This window comes from Amblyraja radiata, chromosome 28 (genome assembly GCF_010909765.2).
Source record: "Amblyraja radiata isolate CabotCenter1 chromosome 28, sAmbRad1.1.pri, whole genome shotgun sequence".
Lineage (NCBI taxonomy): Eukaryota > Metazoa > Chordata > Chondrichthyes > Rajiformes > Rajidae > Amblyraja > Amblyraja radiata.
The window spans coordinates 34,481,218-34,504,467 of NC_045983.1; the positions used below are offsets into that span (position 1 = coordinate 34,481,218).

Genomic DNA, 23,250 nt, shown 5'->3' on the forward strand with positions numbered 1-23,250 from the left:
ATTCCTTCGCTCCATAGATGCTGCCTCACCCGCTGAGTTTCTCCAGCATTTATGTCTACCTAGGACTTGAAACTGATCAGTTCAGTTAAGTTGAGTTTATTGTCCCGTGTACCAGTGGAAAGCTTTTGTTGCGTGCTAACCAGTCAGCGGAAAGACAATACATGATTACAATCGAGTCTTTCACAGTGTTTTCAAAGTGCGGAGCGATTGTAACCTGTGATTGTACCTCTGCTTCTGTGACTGGCACACAAACAGTCGCCTGGGCTGGGCGATTCAAGCTGTTTACAGTCCCACGGGCACCAGTCTTACGGAACAACATGCATGATCCTGATCTTACCTTCAAATGTTTCAAAAAGATAATCAGCAAATGCCTCCGAGAAGGAAACCAAAACGCTCTGAGCCTAGAATAGAAATGCACAGATCAGCAATCACTTTGGCATTCTCTACAATACATTCCCGTTCCCTATCCCCCCCCCCCCCCCCCCCCCCTTGCAACAGGTAAGATTTAATTATTCAGTTGTGGGTACATATGATAATTAAACATAAAGTCATAAGTGATAGGAGCAGAATTAGGCCATTCAGCCCATCAAGTCTACTCCACCATTCAATTATGGCTGATCTATCTCAAGACTCAAGAGAGTTTATTGTCATGTGGCCCAGATAGGACAATGAAATTCTTGCTTTGCTTCAGCACAACAGAATATAGTAGGCATGACTACAGAACAGATCAGTGTGTCCATATACAGTGTGTCCAAGTGCAAATAAACAGATAATGGGCTATTAATGTTTTGTTTGAGTTGAATTCAATAGCCTGATGGCTGTGGGGAAGTAGCTGTTTCTGAACCTGGACGTTGCAGTCTTCAGGCTCCTGTGCCTTCTACCTGAAGGTAGCGGGGAAATGTGTGTGTGGCCAGGATGGTGTGGGTCCTTGATAATGATGCCTTTCCCTCCTAACCCCATTCTCCTGCCTTCTCCCCATCGCCCCTGACACCCGCACTAATCAAGAATCTATCCACCTCCACCTTAAAAATGTCCACTGACTTGGCCTCCACAGCCTTCTGCGGCAATGAATTCCACTGATTCACCACCCTCTGGCTAAAGAAATTCCTTCTCGTCTCCTTCCTAAAGGAACGTCCTTTAATTCTGAGGCTGTGCCCTCTAGTCCTAGACTCTCCCACTAGTGGAAACATGTGTGTCAGGAAGGAACTGCAGATGCTGGTTTATACCGGAAATAGACAGAGAGTGCTGGAGTAACTCAGCAGCTGAGGCAGTATCTCTGGAGAAAAAGGATGGGTGATGTTTTGGGTCAGGACCCTTCTACAGATTCTTGACACCAGATCGGTTCGTCAGTTTGACCTGACGCTAACCTTGATTTAATTCAGAGAAAAACTGTAGATTATCTTTCTAAATGTTGTCCCTATGATTTCAATATTTACAGTTAGTTAAGTAAGTTAGTGTGGCTTTTTAATCAAAGGAAGGACAGTGATTCTCTCAATCAAAAGTGAATCTCGTTGTCAGTGTGAAGCTTTTGATAAACAATTCGGAGAAAGTCACCAGCTTTGTTTTATCTTTAAATTTGTCATATTTCAGATGTTTTTGCAAAAATCCTGTACAAACATTGAGCTGATACTTTGAAATAATATCAGTTGAATGTAGAAAGTGGAACACTTCCCAGCCCTCCCAATAAAGCTGGTCCAAATCCCCAGACTATTCCAGAATATTCACATGAACTTCTGAGAACTGGAACTTGGTTTAGTCTTAGCTTTTAGAATATTACAGTGGAAGGCCTTGTTCTGCACGCTGTCCAATCAGATTGGATAATACCACACATAAATACAATCAACACAAACTCCAGTACAATAGGTAGAGTAAAGGGGAAGATACAGAGTGCAGAATATAGTTCTCAGCAATGTAGCGCATCAGTTCCAGAGACAAGTCCAATGTCCGCAATGGGGTAGAGGTGAATCGGACAGTACCCTAGCTTATGGAAGGACCGTTCAGAAGCCTGATCACAGAGGGGAAGGAGCTGTTCCTGAGTCTGGTGGTGCGCGCTTTCAAGTTTCTGTACCTTCTGCCAGATAGGAGCGGGGAGAAGAAGGAATGACTGGGGTGGGACAGGGACAAGTCTTTGATGATGTTGGCTGCTTTCCCGAGGCAGCGTGAAGTGTAGATGGAGTCGATGGTGGGGAGTGTGGTCTGTGTGATGGACTGGGCTACATCTACAATGGTGGGGAGTGTGGTCTGTGTGATGGACTGGGCTACATCTACAATGGTGGGGAGTGTGGTCTGTGTGATGGACTGGGCTACATCTACAATGGTGGGGAGTGTGGTCTGTGTGATGGACTGGGCTACATCTACAATGGTGGGGCAGCGGTAGAGTTCCTGCCTCACAGCGCCAGTGACCCGAGTTCGATCCTGACTAAAGGTTCTGCCTGCACGCTCTCCCCGTGACCTGCGTGGCTTTTTCTCCAGGTGCTCTGGTTTCTTCCCACCCTCCAAAAGATGTACAGGTTTGTGGGTGAAATGGCTTTGGTGACATTTTTAATTGTCCCCAGTGTGTGTGTGCAGGATAGTGTTAGTGTGCAGGGGATCGCTGGTCGGAGTGGACTCGGTGGGCAGAAGGGGCTGTTACTGCACTGTATCTCCAGGTTTAAGTTCGTTACCAAGCTAAGCAGCACAATGCCATTCGTGCTCTGCTTCCAGTCTCTGTAATGCACCCGTAGTTTTTCTCTTCTCCGTTCCCGAATCGCTGCATTTATTTTGTCCTGTTTCTCCTTATCCCGGTGTTTTGTTTCTAATTTTAGATAGAAAAGCCTGGAACATAAAGGGGGCATTGTTACTACTTCCACACAACAGTCCTCACAGAGTGCTGGAGTAACTCAGCGGGTCAGGCAACATCTGAACCCTTCTTGCCTGACCTGAAACGTCACCTATCCATGTTCTCCACAGATGCTGCCTGGCCCGCTGAGTTACTCCAGCACTTGTCATTTTTTGTAAACCAGCATCTGCAGTTCCTTGTTTCTACGGAAAGTATCAATTAGTTTAGTTTAGAGATTGAGCAGGGAAACAGGCCCTTCGGCCCACATCGACCAGCGACATGCTAGCACCATGCTATCCCACTTTCTCATCCACTACACACTAGTGACAATTTACAGAGGGCCACTTAACCTACAAGCCTGCACGTCTTTGGGATGTGGTCACAGGGAGAACGTGCAAACTCCACACAGACAGCAGCCGAAGTCATGATGTAATCTGGGTCTCCCGCACTGTGAGGCAGCAACTCTACCGCTGCGCCACCGTGCCAATCTGTGGGCTTGCAATAAAGAATTCTCAGCTTGCAAAATGTGTAGGGATTGGACATAACAGGGGGATAGCGGTGATCGATGGTCAGCATGGACTCCGAGGGCCGAAGGGCCTGTTTGCATGCTGTTGCTCGAAACTAAACACTATATCTTGCAATCAGCATCTTAGTTTGCTCAGTTTTGGTCACTGTGCTGTAGAAACAATGTTGGCATGCTGGGAAAAGAGTGCAGAGAAGATTCATGAGGATGTTACCAGGACTCAAGCGCCTGAGCTACAGGGAGAGATTGGTCAGGGTTGGACTTGATTCCTTGGTGCACAGGAGGATGAGGGGTGATACAGTGTGGAAACAGGCCCTTCGGCCAAACTTGCCCACACCGGCCACCAATGTCCCAGCTACACTAGTCCCACTTGCCTGCGCTTAGTCCATATCCCTCCAACCCCGTCCTATCCATGTATCTGTCTAACTGTTTCTTAAACGTTGGGATAGTCCCAGCCTCAACTACCTCCTCTGGCAGCTTGTTCCATACACCCATCACCCTTTGTGTGAAAATGTTACCTCTCAGATTCCTGTTAAATCTTTTCCCCTTCACCTTGAACCCGTGTCCTCTGGTCCTCGATTCACCTACACTAGACAAGAGACACTGTGCGAGTCTCCAACCGATCTATTACTCTCATGAGTTGTACACCTCTATAAAATCACCCCTCATCCTCCTGCGCTCCAAGGAAGAGAGTTCAAGCTTACTCAACCTCTCCCTATAGCTCACACCCTCTAGTCCTGGCAACATCCTCATAAATCTTCTCTGAACCCTTTCAAGCTTGACAATATCTTTCCTATAACATAGAAACATAGAAACAGAAAATAGGTGCAGGAGTAGGCCATTCGGCACTTCGAGCCTGCACCGCCATTCAATATGATCATGGCTGATCATCCAACTCAGTATCCTGTACCTGCCTTCTCTCCATACCCCCTGATCCCTTTAGCCACAAGGGCCACATCTAACTCCCTCTTAAATATAGCCAATGAACAGGCCTCAACTACCTTCTGTGGCAGAGAATTCCAGTGATTCACCACTCTCTGTGTGTGAATCATGGTGGCCAGAACTGAACACAATACTCTAAATGCGGTCTCACCAACGTCTTATACAACTGCAACTTGACCTCCCAACTCCTATACTCAATACTCTGACTGTTGAAGGCCAAAGTGCACAATGGACTCTGGTTACCTAGTGATATTGATCATTATTATATTACTAGCCTTGATCAGACTTTGTTGACTTTACCTTGCACTAAACATTATTTCCTCATCATATATCTACACACTGTAAAGGGCTCGATGTAATCATGTATTGTCTTTCTGCTGACTGGTCGGCACGCAACAAAAGCTTGTCATTGTACCTCGGCACACGTGACACTAAACTAACCAGTATTGTATCCAGTATTTAACTGTGTCGTTACATCACAGGGTCTTATAAGCTGCGGACACATCAATCATGACACCACTTCAGCAAGGAACACACAGTAAGGTGAACTCACCCAATGGGCTGAAGACAGACACAAAATGCAGGAGTAACTCAGCGGGACGGGCGGCATCTCTGGAGGGAAGGAATGGGTGACGTTTCGGGTCGAGACCCTTCTTCAGATTGGTGCTTTATTTCCAACGGCAAACAAGATCATCTCAAACCAAGCCAGCAACACCTTCCCTCTAGCTGGGCCCCGGGTTTATAAGGACATGGTTCAGATTAATTAGTCCAATAACCATTAATCAGTTCCAGTTGTGGCTCATTTGCCTGTGGCCAGGGTCGGAGTGGCGTGTGGTCACAGTGCATAGAGTCATGTCATGTGGTAACAGGCCCTTCGGCCCAACTTGCCCACATCGGTCAACATGTCCCATCTACGCTGGTCCCACATGACAGCGTTTGGTCCATATCCCTCTAAACCTGTCCTATCCATGTCTAACTGCTTCTTAAATGTTGGGATAGTCCCAGCCTCAACTACCTCCTCCGGCAACTCGTTCCATACACCCACCACCCTTTGTGTAAAAAGGTTGTACCTCAGGTTACTATTAAATCGAGGACCTGTCTGGAAGGCCCAAGATGAGGAAGTCAGTAACGGTGGTTTAGAGGGATATGGGCCAAACGCAGGCAGGTGGGACTAGTGTTGATGGCGCATGTTGGTCAGAGTGGGCAAGTTGGGCAGAAGGGCCCGTTATCATGCTGTATGACTCCATGACTCAAGTGCTCAAGATCAAGTTCAGTTTAGGTTTAGAGATACAGCACGGAAACAGGCCCTTCGGCCCACAGAGTCCGGGCCGGCCAGCGATCCCCGCACACTAACTCCACACTAGGGACAATTTTACATGTACACCAAACCAATTAACCTACAAACCTGTACGTCTTTGGAGTGCGGGAGGAAAGCAAAGATCTCAGAGAAAACCCACACAGATCATGGGGAGAACGTGCAAACTCCACACAGGCAGCACCCGTGCTCAGGATCGAACCTGGGTCTCTGGCACTACAAGCGCTGTAAGGCAGCAACTCTACCGCTGCACCACCATGACCGCCCCTTATTGTCATATCCATGAATACAGTTGGGTACGGGCACAGTGGAACATCTTCCTTGCAAGCGACATCGACTCACACAACACACAACAAAGACACGCCTTTCCTCTGAACATAACCATTCTATTGTTGGTTGCCAACCCTTCAGTTGCCAAGGTCTTGGGCTCAAGAATGACCTTTCTCAGCCTCTCCTCCCTTAAACACAACCTGCTAAACGAGATGGGAGCCCACAGTATCAAAGGGCAGATACGAGCATGGATAGCAGGTTGGCTGGATGGCAGAAGGTAAAGAGTGGCAATGAAGGGGGCTGCCAGTGACTAGCGGAGTTGGTGCGGGGGCTGCTACCCTTCACGTTGTACATTATTGATTTGGACGAGGGGATTGAAGGATTTGTGGCCAAGTTCACAGATAATACGGAGATAGGTGAAGGGGCAGATAGTGTAGAGAAAGCAGGGACTCTGCAGAAGGACTTGGACAGGTTGGGAGAGTGGGCAGAGAAGTGGCAGATGTTGGGGGAGTCCAGAACCAGGGGCCACATTTTAAGAATAAGGAGTAAGCCATTTAGAAAGGAGACGAGGAAACACTTTTTCTCACAGAGAGTCTGTGGAATTCTCTGCCTCAGAGGGCGGTGGAGGCAGGTTCTCTGGATGCTTTCAAGAGAGAGCTAGATAGGGCTCTTGAAAATAGCAGAGTCAGGGGATATGGGGAGAAGGCAGGAACGGGGTACTGATTGAGGATGATCAGACATGATCACATTGAATGGCGGTGCTGGCTCGAAGGGCCAAATGTCCTACTCCTGCACCTATTGTCTACTGTCTAATATAGTCATGCATTTTGGTAGCAGGAATAAAGGCGTAGACTATTTTCTAAATGGGGAGAGAATTCAGAAATCTGAGGTGCAAAGGGACTTGGGAGTGCTGGTACAGGATTGCCAAGAAGTTAATTTGCAAGTCGAATTGGTAGTAAGGAAGGCAAATGCAATGCTAGCATTTATTTTGAGGGGACTAGAATGTAAAAACAGGGATGTAATGCTGAGGCTCCACAGGGCACTGGTCAGACTACATTTGGAGCATTGTGAGCAGTTTTGGGCCCCATATCTGAGGAAGGATGCGCTGGCTCTGGAGAGGGTCCAGAGGAGGTTTACAAGAATGAATGGGTTAACCTATGATGAGCATTTGTCGGCACTGGGCTTGTACTCACTGGAGTTTAGAAGAATGAGGGGGGACCTCATTGAAACGTACAGAATAGTGAAAGATCTGGATAGAGTGGATGTGGAGAGGATGTTTCCACTAGTGGGAGAGTCTAGGACCAGAGGGCACAGCCTCAGGATACAATGATGTACCTTTAGAAAGGAGATGAGGAGGAATTTCTTGAGGAGGAATTTCTTGAGGGTGGTGAATCTGTGGAATTCATTGCCACAGACGGCTGTGGACGCCACATCATTGGTTATTTATGTCGGAGATTGATTAGTACGGGTGTCAGGGGTTATGGGGAGAAGGCAGGAGATTGGGATTGAGAGGGAGAGAAAGATCAGCATTGATTGAATGGGCCGAATTGCCTAACTCTGCTCCTATCACTTATGAATTTATTAACTCTGACCAGCTATAACAACTCTCAAAAGGCTGAACACAGTCCAGGATAAAGCAGCTTCCTTGACTGGTCCCGACCAACCTGTCTCTGGTGCGCTACAATGCTGAGAACTATATTCTGCACTCTATATCTTTTCCTTTACTCTATCTGGTTCCAATTGGTTTATTGGTCCCCAAATCTGAGGAAGGACATTATTGCCATAGAGGGAGTGCAGAGGAGGTTCACCAGACTGATTCCTGGGATGTCAGGACTGTCTTATGAAGAAAGACTGGATAGACTTGGTTTATACTCTCTAGAATTTAGGAGATTGAGAGGGGATCTTATAGAAACTTACAAAATTCTTAAGGGGTTGGACAGGCTAGATGCAGGAAGATTGCTCCCGATGTTGGGGAAGTCCAGGACAAGGGGTCACAGCTTAAGGGTAAGGGGAAATCCTTTAAAACCGAGATGAGAAGAACTTTTTTCACACAGAGAGTGGTGAATCTCTGGAACTCTCTGCCACAGAGGGTAGTCGAGGCCAGTTCATTGGCTATATTTAAGAGGGAGTTAGATGTGGCCCTTGTGGCTAAGCGGATCGGGGGTATGGAGAGAAGGCAGGTACGGGATACTGAGTTGGATGATCAGCCATGATCATATTGAATGGCGGTGCAGGCTCGAAGGCCCGAATGGCCTACTCCTGCACCTAATTTCTATGTTTCTATTAGTTCAAGTTCAAGTTACATTTATTATCACATGCACCAATTGGCACAGTGGAATTAACCAACAAACCCGCACGTCTTTGGAATGTGGAAGGAAACCTGGAGCACCCAGAGGAAACCCACAAGATCACAACAGCCTTCAGTGGCAAAGAATTCCACAGATTCACCGCCCTCTGACCAAAGATAGGTGACCCTCTCAGCAGGAAGAATATTATCATATTCAACAAACCCCAGAGGAAAAAAATATTAATTTTATTTGTGGAGACTTTATCAAAGCAAACTACAAATTTTAACAAACACATGAGAATAAAGTTTAAAAAATATTTATATTATCAACAATTAAATGAAATGCTATTTTGAGAGATTGATAATCCAGACATTTAAAGTGTGATTTTTTTCCAGAGTCCAGAACATTGTTTAGCTATAATTATATTTTAGTACACTTTTAAAGACTTAGTTACATTTTATTCAACAAGGCTTAAGATATTCCATGTTTCTTTACAAAGAGAACAGACTATCAAATTTTGGACAAAAGGAACTGCAGATGCTGGAATTTTCAGCAATAGACAAAGTGCTGGAGGAACTCAGTGGGTCAGGCAGCTTCTGTGGGGGCAATGGACAGATGATGTTGTGGATCAGGATCCTTTTTCAGTTGTCGGAAGAAGGCTCCTGACATTAAAACTTGTCTGTCCATTGCCTCCACAGATGCTGCCTATCAGTCAATGAAAGTAAGCATGCAGGCCGGTTCTCTGGATGCTTTCAAGAGAGAGCTAGATAGGGCTCTTAAAGATAGCGGTGTCTGGGGATATGGGGAGAAGGCAGGAGCGGGGTACTGATTGGGGATGATCAGCCATGATCATATTGAATGGCGGTGCTGGCTCGAAGGGCCGAATGGCCTACTCCTGCACCTATTGTCTATTGTCATAAGGCAGATGAATGGGGTTCGGACTGAGAGAAAGACTGCCATGATTGAATGGCCGAGTAGACCTGATGGGCTGAAATGGCCTAATTCTGCTCCAAAACTTTTGAACATGCATTTATAGACACAGAGTGCTGGAGTAACTCAGCGGGTCAGGCAGCATCTGTGGAGAACATGGATAGGTGACGTTTCACAGAGTGCTGGAGTAACTCAGCGGGTCAGGCAGCATCTGTGGAGAACATGGATAGGTGACGTTTCACAGAGTGCTGGAGTAACTCAGCGGGTCAGGCAGCATCTGTGGAGCGAAGGAAATAGGCAACGGTTCGGGACGAAACCCGTAAGGGTTTCGGCCCGAAACGTTGCCTATTTCCAGAAGGATTTCGGCCCGAAACGTTGCCTATTTCCTCAGCTCCGTGGGTCAGGCAGCATCTGTGGAGAACATGGATAGATGCTTGGGGTCGGAACTGATTGTAGAAGGAAGAGTGGGGATAAAAACTCCCCAAGAGTGGGGAAGAAAATACAGGATAAATCGGAGCCGGCAATGGATAACCTCAGGCAAGGAGGGGGAGGGTCCCAGATAGGCTGCTAGTTGGCTGGAGAAAGGTGTGAGCTAGAGGAGGGAACTATAGAACCAACTGTGGAACTAGTTAGCCAACATTTTGGGATAAAATAGTTAACCAGGTATTTGCAACTGTGTTCCCTTATTAGTTTAGAGATACAGTGTGCAACCAGGCCCTTCAGCCCACCGAGTTCATGCTGACCAACGATCACCAGTTCACACTAGTTCTATGTTATCCCACTTTCTCATCCACTCCCGACACACGAGGTATAATTTGCAGACGTCAATGAACCTACGAACCCGCCCGTACTTGGTATATGGGAGGAAACTGGAACCGCACACAGTCACAGGGAGAAGGTGCAAACTCCACACGGACAGCACCCGAGGTCAGGATTGAACCCGGGTCTCTGGCGCTGTAAGGCAGGTGCGCCACCGTGCCGTCCACTATCCATGGAGCTTCTTAGCTGAAGGTAGACACAAAGTGCTGGAGTAACTCAACGGGTCAGGCAGCATCTCTGGAGAAAAAGGATGGTCGTATGGTCAGAAGTGACAGGAGCAGAATTAGGCTATTCGGCCCATCTATCCCTCCCTCCTAACCCCATTCTCATGCCTTCTCCTCATAACCTCTGATGGGTGATGCATCGGGTTGCATTGCATCACCCATCCTTTATCTCCAGAGCTGCTGCCTGATCCGCTGAGTTACTCCAGCACTTTGTGTCTGCAGTTCTTTGTTTCTACTTCTTAGTTGAAGTTACAAATACTCTCCATTTTCTGTGAACACCCGTGTCCACTCTTTCAGAAGGTCCACTGCCGGGATATGGGGGAAAAGCAGGAACGGGGTACGGATTTTGGATGATCAGCCATGATCATATGGAATGGCGGTGCTGGCTCGAAGGGCCGAATGGCCAACTCCTGGACCTATTCATATTTACCATGAACTCCATGCAAGGGGGAATACCACGGTTCTACATTAATAAACTAGAACAAAGTATAAATGGGAAAAAGAAAATCCTGCCTGTTGTCTTTAATATCAGCCACATAGTTTTTCAGTTCCTGGGTAACATATTGAAGGCCAATGATGTATGCATCATCTTCTGGGAGGTTGTAGTATTTGGGGTTGTGGCGCATTAGGAACTGGGCCAGGAAATTGATGGGGTTGAAGTAAGGATGGGCTTTGTCCAGGACGTTTAGGCTTTTCTTCTCAACCTCCGTCAGCAGATTCTCCAGACCCAGGATGAGAGTGGGCAAGAGCTTCTCCAGAAGGTAAATGCGGGTCTGCACTGTGGTTTTGTTCTCGTCGAACCACTCCTTGGTCAACAGATCCATCGGGATCTTCTTCTCCAAGTTTGCCTTCTCCCGTTTGTGCTTCTGCATGAACAAGGTCCTCTGCTCCTGGAGGAACAACACTCGCCTGGCCACCTTGCGCCCAAACATTCGCTTCCAAAGGTTCTTTGCTCCGTCTTCTTGTTCATCCAAGTTCATGTCTCTCACGACAAAGCCTTCAATGAGAGAGGTCTGGAAAGAAGCCCTCTTCACTTCCAGCTTGGATTTCAGCGGTTCGGATGGGTCGTGTACACTGAAGGAAGATCTAGCCCTTGGAGGTTTGACAATGCGGTGAACATAAGAATGCCCTGAGGTGTCTATGGAACCCTTTCTACCTATGCTCACAACGCTCTGAACATTGGGTCCAGTGGTTGAAATGGAAATCTTTCTCTCTCCAATTTTATGCCGATCTTCTGCAGATCCTGCCGGACTTCCTGAAGGAAAGGGTCTCTTTGCAGATTGCCTCAAATTACGGCCATCTTTTGGATCTTGCTCGGCCTCATCTGCGGTGGGCTTGTACAAAGAGCTTTGTCCCTCCTTGTTGAACTTGGACTCCCTGCTCTGGGCCTCGCGTGCCCCGAAGTCAGTCCAGGATTTGTGAAACTTGGTTGCATCTGCTGCCCTTGCATGTCCAATGGAGCTCGCTGACGGCACGAGCAGATTGCCAACGGTGTTGTCCACATTCAGCCGGTCAATGATCCCAGGGACGAGAGAGGTGCTGCGTTTTGTGCCCAGCAAGGTGTCCGATGGGCCATCAGCCCCAGGGCGGCGGATGAAGCTGGTCGCCAGGGAGGCGCTCCGCTTGGACAGGAGCGGGAACTGCAATCGGTTGTCAATCCCTTGGAACGACTCATTCTCGCTCACGCCAAGAGCAGAGGAATCGCTGTCCCTTGATTCCAGCTGCAATTTACTACTGACACCATCGGCTACAAGCTGGGAGATAGCGGAATCACTGGCTCCGGCACCCTGACTGTCCTCCACGTGGTCGATGATGCCCGGGACCAGGGAGGTACTCCTCCCCGACCCCAGGCGCAACGAGCTGAGGGAATCATTGTCTGTTGAGGACGGTGCAAGTGAAGCACTTCTCCCAAACATAGCGTGAACACTAAGCTTGCTGCCATCGTCCGCTTCACCTTCTGAAATGATGGTAATGCTTTGCCTTTTTGGCTCGGAGGCAAGTTTCATCTGGTCCTCCTCTTTATCCATCGCTGCTTTCTCACAACTGCTCCTGGATTATTTTCTTTTACTACTCTTTGATTTTCATTTGTTTAAGGTCCACAGGTCACTTCATCTCTGTAGTTTTCAGGATTGTAACCATGGGTTTGCTGGAAGAAAAAAACCACACAGGTGTAAGAGTGATAGTCTTACAGCCAGCCCAACTGCACCACTTCTCTGCATTCTTTCCAGGTTAATGGCATCTGAAGAAGACTCTCGACCCGAAACGTCACCCATTCCTTCTCTCCAGAGATGCTGCCTGTCCCGCTGAGTTACTCCAGCATTTTCTATTTCTTTTTAATGTCATCGTTGCTGGCTTTGGCATTGTGAAGGCCCTCGTAATAAAAACATCCCATTTATAGTATCATGCGGCTAAGTCTTCAACAAAGCAGGAAGGAAGGTCGGCCTGGAGTAGAATCGTAGAGTGATAGTGTGTGGAAACAGGCCCTTCGGCCCAATGCCCACCACGACCAATATGTCCCATCTACACTAACTAGTCCCACCTGCCCATATCCCTCTAATCCTGTCCTATCCATGTACCTGTCTAACTGTTTCGTAAAGGGCCTGTCCCACTTGCCGATTTTTTCGGCAACTGCCGGCGTCATATCAGTGTCGCCAAAAGATTTTGAACATTCCAAAATCCAGCGGCGACAAAAAAAATGTTACAACACTTGAAAAAACGCCGCGCGTCGATATGTCATCACGCCGAGTCACATCGTGAATATTTCAGTGACCTGATACGTCAGTCAATGATGCCGGCAGTCGCTTAAAAAAATCGCCAAGTGGGACAGGCCCTTTAAACGTTGGGATAGTCCCAGCCTCAACTACCTCCTCTGCCAGCTTGTTCCATACACCCACCGCCCACCGTGTGGAACAGTTAACCCTCAGATTCCTATTAAATCTATCCCCCTTCACCTTGAACCTATGTCCTCTGGTTCTTGATTCCCCTATTCTGGGCATGAGATTCTTTGTGTCTTCCCGATCTATTCCTCTCATGATTTTGGTATGTTATGGCAACGTGGAATCCCAGGGTTGAGCTTACTTCAAGACAGGCACAAAAAGCTGGAGTAACTCAGCGGGACAGGCAGCATCTCTGGAGAGAAGGAATGGGTGATGTTTTGGGTCAAGACCCTTCTTCCTACACATGTGAGTTTACTTCAGTTTAGTTTTGTGATATAGCATGGAAACAGGCCCTTCAGCCCACCGAGTCCACTCCGACTAGTAATCCCCAAACCGACACATTAGGGACAATTTTACCAAAGCCAATTAACCTACGGTAGACAAAAATGCTGGAGAAACTCAGCGGGTGAGGCAACATCTATGGAGCGAAAGAATAGGTGATGTTTCGGGTCGAGACCCTTCTTCGGACATGAGTATTGAGACACTTAACCTACAAACCTGTGCGTCTTTGGAGTGTGGGAGGAAACCGGAGCACCCTGTGAAAACCCACGCAGGTCACAGGGAGAACGTACAAACTCCGTACAGACAGCACCCATGGTCAGGATTGAACCAGGGTCCCTGGCGCTGTGAGGCAGCAGCTCTACCCGCTGCACAACCGTGCCGCACTAAAGTACAATACTGTAAAATGTCAACACAGGTATTAACCGCAGTAGGCAATAGGTCATGGAAATTTAACATTCGTACCATATAATAATTTTTTACGGTGAAGGGGGAAAGATTTAATAGGAACATGAATGGAAACGTTTTTCACACAGAGGGCGGTGGGTGAATGGAACGAGCTGCCAGAGGAGGTAGTTGAGGCAGGGACTATCACAATGCTTAAAACACCTTTGTGCAGGTGCATGGATAGGACAGGTTTAGAAGGATATTGGGCAAACGCAGGCAGGCGGGACTAGTGTAAATGGGACATGTTGGTCAACATGACAGGTTGGGCTGAAGAACCTGTTTGCACGATGTATGACTATCTGAATTATCACCTGGGATCACAAACCATCAAATACGTTCTGTAATACAATAACCGGGCAATCATATATTTACACTAAACCCACATTTCTCTTTCTATTTTTATTTGAATTACACAATTATTATTGGTTTATTATTGTTATGTGTACCGAACATACAGTGAGAAGCTTTGCTTGCATGCTGTCCAGTCACGTCAGATCAAACTATACACGAGGGCATACGCAAGTGACCATACACAATGAAGGTGATTATTAAAAATTACAGCAGGTCCTCGGTCAGCTGGGCTGAGGAATGGTCAATGGAGTTTAATGCAGATAAGCACGAGGTGTTTCATTTTGGGAAGTTAAACCAAGGCCGGACCTACACAGTGAATGGCAGGGCTCTGGGGAGTGTTGTAGAGCCGGGAGATCAAGGAGTACACGTACATAGTGGCGTCACAGGTAGGTAGGCGAGCAAGATGGCTTTTGGTCATCATCATGGTTGCAAACATCAACGTGGGAGCTCCAAACCGGAGCGGCCTTGTCGGCTTCGGCAGCCGCGGGCTCCAACCAGGAAGCGGCCGTTCCAGGTGGCCCAGCCACCGAAAGGACTCTCCCGACGCCGGGGCAAGACCACCCGGTGAGAACGGCCAGGGACATCGGGCCTCCGTAGAGGCAATTGCGGTGGCCTCAATAGGCCTGACTTTGGGGTGATCATGGGGTGTGGACTGGACATTGTGCCTTCCTCCACAGTGGTACCCACTGTGGGGGGATGATTTTTTTGTCTAATTGTAGTCCTGTAGGTCTGTGTCCAAGATGGCTGCCGTGAAGAGAGAGTGGACGCTGGCGCGCTTTGGCTGCCGCTGCTCTCTTTTCACACTGTGTTTTTGATTTTCTGTTTTTGGATTGAATTCTGTTTTTAATTTGTGTCTCTGTGATGTCTTTATTACTTGTTATATTCCGATTATATGTTATTCCGATTACTATGTAAGGTGTCCTTGAGATGTCTGAAAGGCGCCCATTAAATAAAATTTATTATTATTATTATTATCAACGTGCGCAGTGCCTTACAATGCCGTGTACGACAGTGATCGCAACTTCTACTGAAGTGTGGATGGCCGTTGGCTCACCAGGAGCTCATCCGCCCTTTGACGGGTCTTGTTTTTGGTCCTGCTGGGGGTCCACAGCCCCCTCCTCACCTGGAAAACCAGGTGGGGGAGACGGTTTAGTCCCCGACTATCCGACCATGGAGCAGGTAGCACGGGATTACATGGAACCCCTGGCGGGGGGAACTCCCCCCGACCTGACTCTTTGGTACAACAGGCTTCGTCAGTCAGGGTACTGAGTGTAGAGATTGTGGCGTTATGTCACAGTTTTGGAAGACTTATGTGAGACCGCATTTGGAGTATTGAGTTTAGTCTTTGTCGCCCTGGTATAGGAAGGATGTTATTAAGCTGGGAAGAGGACAGAGAAGATAGACAAGGATGTTGCCAGGACTCGAGGGGCCTGAGCTACAGGGAAAGGTTGGGCAAGCTAGGACTTTATTCTTTGGAGCGCAGGAGGCTGAGAGGTGATCTTATAGAGGTGTATAAGATGATGAGGGGTATAGATACAGTGAATGCAAGGAGTCCTTTACCCAGGGTAGAGGAATCAAGAACCAGAGGACATCGGCTTAAGGCAAGAGGAGAAGGATTTAATGGGAATTAGAGGGTGGTGGGTGTATGGAATAAGATGCCATAGAGGGTAGTTGGGGCTGTTAAATATTTAAACAACATTTAAAAGACATTTGGACATGTACATGGTTAGGATAATTTAGATGGATATGGACCAAATGCTGGCAGTTAGCACTAGAGTAGATGGGGCATCTTGGTTGTCATGGCCAAGTTGGCCCAAAAGCCATCTTCTTGCTTTATAACTCACTAGTAACGCAAAGAGAAGCATGTCAGAGTGCAGAATACAGCTTCACAGTTTGGTAGAGTTACACTTCCAGTGAAAAAGTCCAATGTCTACAACAATGTAGGTGGGAAGATGGGGCCTATACCCTAGCCTGTGGGAGAAAGACTTAAAATCCTGGAGTAACTCAGCGGGTCAGGCAGCATCTTTGGAGAACATAGATAGACTGAAGAAGGGTCCCGACCCAAAATGTTTAAGAAGGGACTGCAGTTGCTGGAAAAATCGAAGGTAGACAGAAATGCTGGAGAAACTCAGCAGGTGAGGCAGCATCTATGCAGCGAAGGAATAGGTGACGTTTCGGGTCGAGACCCTTCTTCAGTCTGAAGAAAGGTTGAGCTGTTGGAAAGAAGAGGGAATAAGCGGGGTCAAAAAGTTACTTGATGATGTCGGTTTCTTTCCTGAGGCAGCGTGAAGTGTGGATGGAGTCGATGGTGGGGAGCGTGGTCTGTGTGATGGACTGGGCTACATCTACAATGGTGCGGAGTGTGGTCTGTGTGATGGACTGGGCCACATCTACAATGGTGGGGAGTGTGGTCTGTGTGGGACTAGGCTACATCTACAATGGTGGGGAGTGTGGTCTGTGTGATGGACTGGGCTACATCTACAATGGTGGGGAGTGTGGTCTGTGTGATGGACTGGGCTACATCTACAATGGTGGGGAGTGTGTTCTGTGTGATGGACTGGGCTACATCTACAATGGTGGGGAGTGTGGTCTGTGTGATGGACTGGGCTACATCTCCAGCTCCTTGCGATTTCATGCAGTCTAGGGCAGAGCTGTTCCCAAACCAACATATGATGCATCCCAAAGATAGACACAAAATGCTGAAGTAACTCAGCGGGTCAGGCAGCATCTCTGGAGAGAAGGAATATGTGACGTTTCGGGTCGAGACCCTTCTCCGATACATCCCGAATTAATTTCACGCAAATTGAATTAATTTCTTATAAAAATCAATCACAACACGTGGAGTCCAGCCTAACACTTTTAAAATAAAGTTTTCAATAACATTGTTCAAGTTTTGGATGAAGCATATCTAACCACACACAAAGCTGTGTACCTGTCTCTGTGACGGCGTTCACCCCTCCAATCCCGGGCCGGGCAGATTGCCTTCACGGGAGAGGGGGGTCTAATGAAACTCGTGTCCTGGTCTCGTTCAGTGGGAATTGTCGAGGTGAACACATGTGCATTGGACCAGTGCCACCGGCCAGACTGTGGCGAGAACCCCCAAGCGATTCTTACCTTGGTCAGAAAATTGGAACAGGTGTAAGGCGTTCCTTCCGCCGCGTCGCAAGTCTGACCCAAAGATCATAGAGCGGAGCTGTGACCTGTTTGTGACTCGTTATCTGAAGTCATCGCGACCCACCTCGGCCCCTCGAGCATGAACCGTGTCGCTGCCCCAGTCAGTCTAGGTTTATGTGTTGTTTAGGTCTAGGTGTTGCTTAGCAATGGCGAAACACCTCTACGGTTCCTTTCCCTTTACAGTATATCCAAGACCTTGCTTGGGATAGCATCAGTGTGGTTCTATACCTGTGCGCTATATCGGGTGTACCAGCCTACGCTCACGCAGCGTGTCATAAGCATGACTTGTTGAGTGAGTTCTGCATCAACAGCTGGTAACACAGACCCTCAAGACCCTGTTACCAAGGTGGGCGTGGGGATAACAGCTAAACCCCACCACCACGTTGTTGGCTGGCTGGCTGAACTGAACCATCCTACCACAACCAGAGAGCAGTGCTCTGGAGAGGCTGTTCTTGAACCCTATCTACCTCATTAATAGACAGTGCTGAACTACTATCTACCCCTTTGATGACCCTTGGACTATCCTTAATCAGACTTTGCTGACTTTACCTTGCACTAAACGTTATTCCCTTATCATGTATCTATACACTGTAAATTGATCCATTGCAATCATGTATTGTCTTTCTGCTGACTGGTTAGCACACAACAAAAAAACTGTAGCTCGGTACACGTGACAATAAACTAAACTGAACTAAACAAAATATAGACAACCAGGAAGCATATTTTATTAAAATAAATGTGTAGGAAGGAATGTGTAGGTTTATACCTAAGATAGACACAAAAACATTTGGGTCTCGACCCATTCCTTCTCTCCAGAGATGATGCCTGTCTCGCTGATTTACCGATTGAAATAAATGCTGAAAATACTTCAGTCAGGCAGCAGCTACGGAGAGACAAACTAGTTCAATATTTCTGATCAATATCGTTTCAACAGAATTTTACTAGTTCATTGCAAAGCAAAGTTCAATTCAAAACTTCTTCACCAAGTTATATCTTTACAGTGGTGTAAATCTAGAATGGAATATTAACCAAATTTCATCTTTATTCCAGAATTTAGTTTATTTTACTGTCACCTGTGCTGAGGTACATTAAAAAGCTTTTTTGTTGCGTGCTATCCAGTCAGTGGAAAGATTATATGTCATTACAATCGAGCTGTTCACGGTATACAAATGAGGGATAAAAGGAATAATGTTTAGTGCAAGATAAAGTCCAATTTAAAACATTTCAAAGCGCTCCAATGACGTAGATGGGAGATCAGGACCACACTCTGGTTGATGATGGGATGATTCAGATGCCTGATAACAGCTGGGAGGAAACTGTACCTGAAACTGGAGGTGTGCGTTTTCACACTTCTGTACCTTTCGTAGGTTTACTGCTTTCACCTATATTTACATTACTGATGATATCAGCAAAAGGAACTTTAGTCGTTTACTGTGTAAATACAGATTAAGAACATTGTTCTTAATCTCAGTGAGTCAGGCAGCATCTCTGGAGAACATGGATAGGTGACGTTTCACAGAGTGCTGGAGTAACTCAGCGGGTCAGGCAGCATCTCTGGAGAACATGGATAGGTGAGGTTTCACAGAATGCTGGAGTAACTCAGCGGGTCAGGCAGCATCTCTGGAGAACATGGATAGGTGAGGTTTCACAGAGTGCTGGAGTAACTCAGCGGGTCAGGCAGCATCTCTGGGGAACATGGATGGGTGATGTTTTGGGTCGGGTCCCTTCTTCAATCTGAAACGTCACCTATCCATGTTCTCCACATATCCTGCCTGACCTGTTACATTTCTCCAGCACTTTGTGTTTTTTTTGTAAACCAGTATCTCAGTTCCTTGTGTCTTCTATAAATAATAAAGTGGAATTGCACTGTGTGAGAAGTGTAGACATTTTTTTGCCTTTACGTTTGCAAAGTTTATTGTTTTCCCACAAGAGGGATAGGGATATGGGCCAAATGCGGACAATTGGGATGAGCTTAGATGGAACATCTTGGCTGGTTGGGCTGTAGGGCCTATTTCTGTGCTGAATGTCTCTACAAGGACGTGCACGTTTGCTGTGCCTTTCATAGTGTCAGTTAGTCTTCTCCAATGCATTTGCAACTGAAAACATTTATCAATTTACCATCAGACTATATTAGCCAAGTACATACACATGCCAGGAATTTGACGGTGCCTTGCTCACATATGGTAAAAACACAATGGGCCGCTGACAATTAAAAATAACATTATAACTTAAAAATGTTAAAAATAGGAAGAAGCTGTTTTTGTGTCTGGGAATGGAGGGGAGGACTTCAAAGAGCTAGTGGCGTCAGCATCATATTGTAATCTGGCAGCAAATCTGTTCACAGCATGGTCCCACAAACAGCAGTATAACAGTGTCCAGATTAGCTTATTTTCTCAGTAACGCAAGTGAGAGGTAAATTGTAACTAATATACGACATCTTCCCAATTTGTATTGATAACGGAGGCACTGACACTGTGCTGTCCAGGTTGAGAGGGTGCTTCCTTGGTTATTGGGGCATCAATCCAGCTTGGATTATTTGCTGGTATGTCGTGAACTTGACCCCACAATAATTTTCATTCAGAGGTGAGTGTCAACATTGAGTCATGGCTGATATCGCGTTTGGTTTCCAAGCCCAAAACCTCAGCTTCCATGTAATCTTAACAACAATCCTCAGAGCTGCCATGGATCACTGAGTAAACAGGTTGTGTTTTTCTTGGTAACTTGGTAACTCGCATCTATAATAATCTGTTCTGACTTGGTCTTTGGCCAGCAATGCAACTATATTGTTGACATTGTTCCATAAACTGTGCTTTCCTGTTCAGCGTTGCATTCATATTTAAGGCAATCATACACCTTCCTAATAAACTTTTTAAAATAAATCTGATAAAGTACTTAATAACCGTCAACTGTATGTTTCTCCTGTGTTTCATTAGCACAGCAGATGTCGATCCACGTGATGTGGAAAAGTTTGAAATGTTATTGCTCAAATGTACCAAGTTAGTTGTTTTCATAGAAAGGTCAGAGGTATTAAAATCATTCTTTATTCAAAAGCAAACGACTGCAAATGGTGGAAATCTGATATAAAACAGTTAATTTTGGAAATAGCCGGTAGGTCAGGCATCTGGCCCCATTCAATTGCTGAACTTGTGAACATTTGGTCAAGGGTGCTATTTGGTTTGTCTTTCATGAATAAAAGTGCAAGGAGTGACACTCGTGTTCATAAAAGCCATTTACAGTATATCACAGTGTTGTAAAAGTAACATGGATTATGGAGTGTTTAAGAAAGAACTGCAGATGCTGGAAAAATCGAAGGTCGACAAAAATGCTGGAGAAACTCAGCGGGTGAGGCAGTATCTATGATGTTACCTCACCCACTGAGTTTCTCCAGCATTTTTGTCTACCATGGATTATGGATTAATGGCAGCACAGTGGCGCAGTTGGTAGAGCCGCTGCCTCAGCGCTAGAGACCTGACCTCGATCCCGACCTCGGGTTTCTGTCTGTGTGGAGTTTGCACGTTCTCCACCTGACCGCGTGGGTTTTCCCCGGGTGCTCCGGGTTCCTCCCGGGTCCCAAAGATGAGCAGGTTTGTACGTTGATCGGCCCTCTGTAAATTGTCCCTCGTGTGTAGGGAGTGGATGAGAAAGTGGGATAACATAGAACTAGAGTGTGAACAGGTTGGCATGGACTCAGTGGGTCGAAGGGCCTGTTTTTAAGGTGAATCTGAATCAATTGGACAAAAACCATGATATAAAATATTAAAGGTAGACAAAATATGGAGCGAAGGAAATAGGCAACGTTTCGGGCCGAAACCCTTCTTCAGATTGATGTGAGGGTGGGGAGGAAGTAAGGACTACCTGAAATTAGAGAAGGCAATGTTCATACCGCTGGGGTGTAAATATATTTTGTGCAGCACGGCGGTAGAGTTGCTGCTTTATAACACCAGAGACTCGGGTTCGATCCTGACTTTGGATGCTGTCTGTATGGTATTTGTACGTTCTCCCCATGACCGCGTGGGTTTCCTCCGGTTTCCTTCGACATCCGAAAAACGTACAGGTTTGTAGGTTAATTGGCCCCCTGTGAATTGCCCCTAATGTGTAGGGAGTGGATTAGAAAGTGGGATAATAGAACTAGTGTGAACGGGTGATTGATGGTTGGCATGGACTCAGTGGGCCGAACGGCCTGTTTCCAAGCTGCATCTGCATGAACTGGACAAAAACCGTGATCAAAAATGTTAAATATTTCCCTCTAAACGTATCATCAAACTCAGAGAAACGGTCTCTGCGCGACCCAATGAATTTGGTTCCTCGATTCCCTCATCAGCAGACCTCTATCCACCAACTCAGGAGCACTTGGAGGCTGTGTGTGCAGTTCCCTGCTCTTCTCATTCTGTAAGCGTGACTGTGCAGCCATTCACAGCTGAAATGTCATTTTAAATTGGCAGACGACACCACCGTTGTTGGATGTATAACAGGTAATGATGAGTCAGCATACAGGAGGGAGATGGATGATCTGATTGAATGTTGCCAGAATAACAATCGTATTCTCAATGTTAGCAAGACCAACGGTCGTGACCTGAAACGTCACCCATTCCTTTTCTCCAGAGGTGCTGCTTGACCTGCTGAATTACTCCAGCTTTTCGTGTCTATCTTAGGTGTAAAGCAGCATCTGCAGTTCCTTCCTACACAAGGAGATTATTGTTGCCTTCAGAAAGCCAAAGCCGAGGACTCATTAGTTTAGTCTAGCTTAGAGATACAGAGCGGAAACAGGCCCTTCGGCCCACCGAGTCCGCACTGACCAGCGATCCCCACACATTAACATTATCCTACACACACTGGGGACAATTTCCACATACACCAAGCCAATTAACCTACATGCCTGTACGTCTTTGGAGTGTGGAAGAAAACCTACGCGGTCACGAGGAGAACGTACAATCTCCGTACCGACAGCACCCGTAGTTGGGATCGAACTTGGGTCTCTGGCGTATCATGCGCTGTAAGGCAGGAACTCTACCGCTGCACCACCATGGCTGCCCATGAATGTTTTAATTGATGGGACGGCAGAGTCAACAGCCTCGTGTTCCTGGGCTTGCACATCTCTGGAGATCTGTCCGAGGCCCAGCACATTGATGCAATCACCAAGAAAACCCATCAATGCCTCTACTTGATCAGAAGATTGGGGAAATTGGGCAAAAATATTCCATCAAACCTCTACAGGTAGAGGGGCAGACTGACTGGTTGCATCCCAGCATGGCTCAGTAACTTGAACTAAGGAGGCTGCAGAAAGTGGTGAACATTGCCCAGGTTATCACGGGTACTGACCTCACCACCATCGAAGGGTCTTCCGCAAAACGACAGCCTGGATCATCAAAGAACCAAACCACATTCCAATCAAAGATACTGTAGACACAAAAAGCTGGAGGAACTCAGTGGGACAGGCAGCATCTCTGGAGAGAAGGAATGAGTGACGTTTCGGGTCGAGACCCTTCTTATACATTCCAATCATGCTGCTACCCTTGAGGAGAAGAGAAAGGAGGCTGAGAACTGTGACCGTCGTGATCAATTTAGTTTAGTTAATTGTCACGTGTACCGAGGTACAGTGAAAAGCCTTTGTTGCGTGCTATCCAGTCAGCGGAAAGACAATACACGATTACAATTGATCCATTTACAGTGTACAGATACATGATAAAGGAATAACGTTTAGTGCAAGGTAAAGCCCGCAAAGTCCGATCAAGGATAGTCCGAGGGTCACCAATGAGGGCCACCAATGATAGTAGTTCAGCACTATCTATTAATGAGGTCGATAGGGTTCAAGAACAGCCTCTCCCCAACAACCAGTTGCACCACCCTCACCACAATTCTCTATCGGCAACTATGATCTGCTATGGACTTTGTTTATGTTGCACCAGGTACTTCAGTTTGCACTCTCATGGTCTG

At 46.8% G+C, this 23,250-nt stretch overlaps 1 protein-coding gene across 1 annotated transcript in view; it reads right to left on the reverse strand.

Moving 5' to 3' along the window:
* Positions 1-12,272, reverse strand: part of efcab5 (EF-hand calcium binding domain 5) — a 55,552-nt gene extending 43,280 nt beyond the window's left edge. Inside the window, exons 1-3 of the mRNA XM_033045537.1 lie at positions 10,613-12,272; positions 2,664-2,814; positions 338-401 (exon numbers count right to left, since the gene is read on the reverse strand). Of these exons, the coding sequence (XP_032901428.1) occupies positions 338-401; positions 2,664-2,814; positions 10,613-12,156 (1,759 nt within the window). The 5' untranslated portion in view covers positions 12,157-12,272. The remainder of the gene's footprint in view (positions 1-337; positions 402-2,663; positions 2,815-10,612) is intronic.
* Between the last annotated feature and the right edge of the window lie 10,978 nt (positions 12,273-23,250).